Source organism: Oncorhynchus tshawytscha, linkage group LG13 (genome assembly GCF_018296145.1).
Source record: "Oncorhynchus tshawytscha isolate Ot180627B linkage group LG13, Otsh_v2.0, whole genome shotgun sequence".
NCBI classification, from domain to species: Eukaryota; Metazoa; Chordata; class Actinopteri; order Salmoniformes; family Salmonidae; genus Oncorhynchus; species Oncorhynchus tshawytscha.
In genome coordinates, this window is record NC_056441.1 from 58,928,457 (window position 1) to 58,935,729 (window position 7,273).

At 38.8% G+C, this 7,273-nt stretch overlaps 1 protein-coding gene across 14 annotated transcripts in view; it reads right to left on the reverse strand.

Annotated features, from left to right (window-relative positions):
- LOC112265381 (histone-lysine N-methyltransferase MECOM) overlaps positions 1-6,586 on the reverse strand; it is a 204,147-nt gene extending 197,561 nt beyond the window's left edge. For 7 of the 14 annotated variants that reach the window (XM_042296055.1, XM_042296047.1, XM_042296054.1 and 4 more), the window contains exon 1: positions 6,268-6,585. In XM_042296055.1, coding sequence (XP_042151989.1) covers positions 6,268-6,304 — 37 coding nt within the window. In that variant the 5' untranslated portion in view covers positions 6,305-6,585. Of the gene's footprint in view, positions 1-6,267 lie in introns of all 14 variants that reach the window. The other 7 variants (XM_042296053.1, XM_042296052.1, XM_042296050.1 and 4 more) reach the window with 2 other exon arrangements.
- Between the last annotated feature and the right edge of the window lie 687 nt (positions 6,587-7,273).

The window sequence follows — 7,273 nt, forward strand, 5'->3', positions numbered from 1 at the left end:
TGGGTTAACTTTTTAATTCAAACACATTCATTTATGCAATCATTTGATGGGGGGCTTAAGGACTGAAATGTAATGAATGTAATAACCATGTCTGTGTCACTAACAAACACAGTCATGGGTGGGATTTCTCACATTCACATGAAAGGCATGCTGGGAAATATGCAAATAAGGATTTACGAAACACTCTAGGGGTGTTAGTTTGTGAACACTTGGAAAAGTGTTAGTTTAACACTATTCCGATGGGTACATATAATTTAGAAGTGCGGCATGAGCATGCCTAATATCCTCTCATTGTTTCAAACCTATGTCGTTCATATATGTATGAATAAAGCAAAAGTATTTTGTTTTAAATACATGGGTGTGCATTGGAAAATTACAATCCAATTCAGCATTCATATGAATCTTATATCTTCTTTTTGAGGATATTACAAGTGGTGCACCATGGGTCAGACATCTCACACTACTCCCTGAGCATTTAGTTGTGAGGCAATTTTGGTAACATGAAGGAGTTAACTTATGCGGGGTGAGTTTGAACTCATTTCCCCCCACAAATACACTTATATTACCACCTCTCCACCTACACATTCAACACTGTTTCAGAAAACATTTGGTCCCAGTCTACATAGTATTAAAGTTACTCTACAGGTAGTGTCACATTTTCAGAGATAATTTGACACAAACTGGTCTTTGACTTAAAATTCACACATAAATGTGTAATAATATTTAACACTGGTTTAGTTACACTCTCCGGTGTTATTTAATCACTGAATTGAGTTGAATTTATACTGCAATACCTGCATAATTTTACACTCCAATTTAATTCCGACACTAGAGCTCATTGACTCCTCATAATGTTGAAAATACTCATCCGGGGTTAAAATAAGTCAACACTGTCATTTTTACACCCCCTTTTTTACTGTGTACCAACTCCCCCTCCATTAACTCACTCCACTATGTTTTATCATCTGCCTGCCATGCGCACATCAATCGAGATCGAGCACAAACACTCCCTGTTGAGCGACGAGACCTACATGTCTCTGAACAGAACTTATCCGGACAGGCCGCACACTGAACACATTTACCCGCAGACCTCTTATGGGGAGTCTGGGAATTTAAATATTCACTGTTGACATTGTGCAGAGCTGGCTACAGGCCAGAACGAGCTATTAGAACGTTCACATTCTCTACCTCTGACTTAATAGGTAGCCTAGAAATCCTCCTCTTACATCTTGAGTAAATAATCATATTTAAATATCGCTCAAATTATCCCCCCTATTCTCAGATTGTAAGACATGATTTAGAACTATGCCTGGAACTGGAAGTGCGGACCGGCTGGTGCTGTAGCCTGGCCCATTCCTTCAAAGGACTGTTAATATTTAGGCCGATTGCAGCAGGCGCCAACACCAGTACTAAATGCACTACAAAACCATTGTTGATGGGTGCGTGCGTGTGTGCGTGCGTGCCCTTTGCCTGGTCAGTGATCCCAGAAAAATATGCATATCGTTTGCTTTTCAAGCATATTCTGTAAATATGCCAATATTGGGCCATGTTGCCATAAACAACAGTCTGTAAGAGATCCTGATGAGAGCGGACTGTCTGCTGGGTTTATTTCATACCGTCTTGACTGGTCATCGGTGCCAAAGGCACAACGCACCGCAATGACACCGAAGTTCACGAGACAAATCCATGAAGCACAGGAAATAAAAAATGAGTGTCCCTGTCTGTATACTGTAGCTCTTAAAGTTCTTTCTGACAAACTTTTCATATTAAAAGTAGGCCTATGGTTATAAAGCACTTCGACTCGCATTGCTGTTGTCAAATCAATGTGACTCATTTAAGTGCATTTTGAACGTCAAATCTAATTGTCCAATAATTTCCCTCCTGAATATTATTTTGGTGAGCATTTTGAAACACACTGACAATATAATTTCCAACCAAAAATGATAAAACGGATGTGAAAAATGTATCTCATTTATTTAGTATCTTGCACTGAACAAAATCCACAAATACTCGCAAGATCCCTGGGGGGGTACTCTAATACAAAAAGGCAGCATACAGCATGCACACAACATGTAAACTGGATATATTTCTACATGAATAACAACTTTATCTTTGAGCCTTCGTAGCGTTAAGATCACCGTTAGAACCATCTTACAATGTATCTTTACAAGTCGAGGTGTTACCCAGAGCATTCGTAAGTAACGTGGCTCTTACAAAACCTTTGCACATCTATGAGTGATCCAGACTCCTCGTAGAGCAGCCAAAGAGCAATATTAGTGTTGTTTTTTTGCCCTTCTGCATCACTTTACTCACATGAGATCGCTGCTAAACATAGAATAAAGATGTTTAGGCTATCTGTCTGACTGTGACTGCCAGGGTCGGCTCTAGTCATACATACATAAGCAGTTGCTTAGGGCCCGATGATAGAGGGCACCAGACCAAAACATTATAAAAGATATACAGTACCAGTCAAAAGTTTGGACACACCTACTCATTCAAGTGTTTTTCTTTATTTTCACTATTTTTTACATTGTAGAATAATAGTGAAGACATCAACATTATGAAAAAACACATATGGAATCATGTAGTAACCAAAAAAGTGTTAAAATATATTTTCTATTTGAGATTCTTCAAAGTAGCCAACCTTTGCCTTGATGGCAGCTTTGCACACTCTTGGCCTTATCTCAACCAGCTTCATGAGGTAGTTACCTGGAATGCATTTCAATTAATTAGCCTTGTTAAAAGTTCATTTGTGGAATTTCTTTCCTTCTTAATGCCTTTGAGCCAATCAGTTGTGTTGTGACATGGTAGGGGTGGTATACAGAAGATAACCCTATTTGGTAAAAGACCAAGTCCATATTATGGCAAGAACAGCCATAATGGAGTTCAGTCAATGTGGAGAATTTCAAGAACTTTGGAAGTTTCTTCAAGTGCAGTCGCAAAACCCATCAAGTGCTATGATGAAACTGGCTCTCATGAAGATCGCCACAGGAAAGATCGCCAACATCAACTGTTCAGAGGAGACTACGTGAATCAGACCTTAATGGTCGAATTAATGCAAAGAAACCATTACTAAAGGACACCAATAAGAAGAAGAGACTTGCTTGGGCCAAGACACACGAGCAATGGAAATATGTCCTTTGGTCTGATGAGTCCAAATTTGTATTTTTGGTTCCAACCGTTGTGTCTTTCTGAGATGCAGAGTAGGTGAACGGATGATCTCCGCATGCGTGGCTCCCAAAAGTGCCAAAAGTGCGCAAAGCTGTCATCAAGGCAAAGGGTGGCTACTTTGAAGAATCTAAAATCTAACATATATGTTGATTTGTTTAACACACTTTTGGTTACTATGATTCCATATGTGTTATTTCATAGTTTAGATGTCTTCACTACTATTCTACAATGTAGAAAATAGTAAAAATAGAGAAAAACCCTTGAATGAGTAGGTGTGTCCAAACTTTTGACTGGTACTGTATATTCGATATATATTATTTTTGAGGGAACTCAGTTGCGGTATCAACTTACTATTAAGAGTTAGAATAGTAGAATACACAAGGTGAAATTGTTATATTTGGATGTCCATCAGAAGTACTTCTCTTGTTATGTCAGTCACTGACAGTCACTCAATTAGCCCATGTCAGTTAACCATTTTTAGATTGGTAAATTAGTCTAGCCAGCTATCTAAACTTGTAGTAATCATGGTCGAATTATGGACCGGGCATGAAGGGCACTTGGCCAGGGGCCCTGACCTCCAGGGGGCCGCTATTAAGTAAAAATAAATGTGTAGGAAAAGAGCTGTAAAACTGCAGATTTTTCTATCCTCACAATGCCAAAATTTCTAGAATTGCATTATTTTATATATATATTATTTTTTAACTGTAAAATCTTCTCTCTGCCCAATGGCAAAATGTGTAGAATTGCAGCAAAGTTACTTTAAAACCGCAACATTTTCTCTGCACCCCATGGCAAAATGTGTAGAATTGCAGGAAATTGCAACAACATTTCGCACAGGGCCCCCAAAACGCTTGGGCTGGACCTGGTGATTGCAGATAATTTCAGAATGAAGTTGATGCTTCAAATGAGAACAGAGATGACTGCATTAAAAGATATAGGCTACATGCCTATCTATATAGGCCATATGTACAATATATTTGTTCTATTTTAGTTATATTTTGCGACAAGGCTACTGTCTGTAATGTTTGCCTAAATGTATTTCATGTGTGACAACATGTGGGCAATGATGTGCCCAATCTGTGATTTAGAGCATTATTATTGGGTACGCATAATGAGCCGCCTCAATAGCCTATTTGTAGCCATAGGTGGTAACATCTCTCTAGATTAGAAGCTGATCCATCGTCAGTATTATGGAATAATTATAATGTTGATTTGAATAGAGAAAGCTGATCCGAGAGCAGCTCTGCTTTTCTTCCAATCCTATCAGCATCGACACATGGTCTAACCATGCACTTAGCAAACGTTCTTTCTACGTGCTTGTTTGGGAAACACTTAAAAAGTTGGCTCGTAAATAATGATGCATCTGGTACGATTATCGTTAAGTTACATCGCAACTGGAAAACGATGCCCAGAATTGTTTGAACTAACAAAACACTCACAAATCAATTTTCTAAATAAAACTGCTGGTTGGACGAGTGTCATCCACTGAGTGTAGTGTGTAGGCCTAAATCAAGTAGGCTAACATCCTAAAGAGGAAAGGGTTTTAAGGTCCTTTCTCCCCTGTCTGAGCTCCAGAAAGGTCCAGAGAAATGATCCATGTGTAGCAGAAATATATAGACAGAAAGTGACGCACACACACACAAACACACACAATAAGATGACTGTCAGGTCTCGCGGACGTTTATTGAAAGAATAACACCTGCGATCCCTGGCTCCAGGACTGCGACCTACCGATGTTGACCTATGGCTACACTGTTGTCCAGACATGAGGAAACTATAATTAAAAACATTCAAATTATATACTTAAAATTAGAACGTTTTTTTCTCTCTGAAAAATACTGTAAAAACTTAGACAACAGGCTATACACATTCATAAAGGTTAAACACAATTGGAGATGTTAGTGACTCAGAAAATGCAATTAAATTGCCTATACACAATTTGAAATAATTATCGAAAACGTTTATACTTGTGTAGCCTAAACTACCTGAAGGAATGTAAATAATGATTATAGCTACTGCATCCGCTTGCCATTTTGCTGATAGGCCTTACATTTTATATAAACATTGTTGTGCATTTTGGTAGATTGCTGTAGACCACAATAACAGTTTATTGGAGTAAACACTTTTTACCCAAATCAGTGTGTTGCTCCCAGGGGGTTGAATTGCTTCCAGAACTCAGACTAATAATTTAACCAATTCACAATTCCAAAAATGGTTTATTAGGCTACTCAATATTGGTGTTCAAAACCTCCGTGCCCCTCAATGTGCAGTGGTAAAATACAAATAACTTCAACTTATTAAGGTGCGGGAGGCAATGGTTGATCAAGAACTGGCATTACATTTCTACATAACATAAAGACGTAAACACGTTTTGTACCCAAACCGTAACATTAATTCTATAACAAAGACGATTTACTTGTTGCTCAAACTAAATGCACCATAATAAAGATTACAATACAGCGCAATAACCCAAGGCTATAACGTAATGATAGTTAGAGCGAACACCCCATAAGCATTTATTCTATGATACATCAGACAGGGCAAAAATATGTTTTTGGCATTTGTCGTTGCGCCAGCAATGGTACCTGATTATATTTAAATGCATAAGTATTTCATTCTGGATCTTTCGTTTCCTAAATCTGAATGAGCCAACCTGCCTTTTCAAAGTCGCTCCTGCAAATTGAAGTGGCCAGAAACCAAGCGCGTGCAACAACAGCGTCGCAGGACGGGACGAGAATTGGCCAACGCTGTAGCGCCCACTATACAAAGCACAACGCAATAACGATAGTAGTTCGTTCCCTGGGAAGTGCCTCTACCGTTTGCACAACTTTGTGTTAGTTATAACGCCAATTTAATTTTTCAGAATTCGCGAAACTAACTGGCACTGACAGCATCAACTCGAAATCGCTGAACCAACTTCTCCAAACTGTACCGCTGCTCAGTCGTGAGTGGGAAATATTTTCTACTGACACTCATGTAACACGATACAATATATTGTGCTTCATTTGTCGATGCGAAACAGCATTGATAACTGAGATATTTACACATTTACAAGATGGCAGTTTCAAAAGGCAAAGAAAGGGATATTGCACCTACTTGTGGCCAGTTTCCGTGCCCTGCCTTTGGACCTCATGATGCCAGTCTTTCGGCGTGGGTTTGTTAGATTTTTTCTTGGATCTTTTCCTCCTTTTTCTTTTTTCTCTGTCCTTTTCTCTGTGTTTCTCAATCCAGACTCGCTATCTCTCCAGCATTGTCAGTTTGGACACCTTCGCACATGCGCATAACAAAACTACCAGCACCGCCAAAAAAGTTTCGAACGATTTATCTAATGATATGACTGATCTAGTTAGATGGCAATCGGAGAGAGATCCCTTCGTGTCAGATCTTTAAAGATCACTGAGTCAGAAATGGAGACGCCACGACCCCGGATCTACGGAGAGCCAGACACATTTATTATAATGAACTATTATTCTCAACTTTCAACATGCATGCCTACCTATTGTGCTTAAATGAAATCACATTCATGAATGCTCGGCTAAATTACTAATGTGAAACGATTTCATCAAATGTTTTATATGTTTTAATTGTGTTTTGACCATCACAGCGACCACTAGGAAATTAATGAACCCCTCCTCCCCTCCCCTGGTATGTGGGCAGTTGAACTGACAGCTCTAATATGAGACTGCCCGAGGCTTTTTTTTGTGAAGTTGTGACAATTCTTAATATTTTAAATTATTTGAACGAATACCTCTTTCTGCTGGCGTGCATGCGTAAATTCCATCGCTTGCATGCAAATTGATAACCAAAATCAATGTTGAACTCGCATAGTCTATAACTTTTGGGTAAGGCTGCTGCACAATTGAAATGGTTTATTTTGCTTCACTCTCATCGGATTTGGGCACAACCGTATCAACATAAGACTCATTCAATAAACCTAACAATGAAAACCCCAACAATCTTATTGGGCTATTGCAGTGTAGTGGTAGTGGAGAGATATTAACTGCAAGGTGTATTTGTCTATTAATTAAAACGGAGTATAATTAAGGTAATTGCTCATTAATTAGATCCTCATGAGGTCATGTTGATCTTGCACGTGAACACT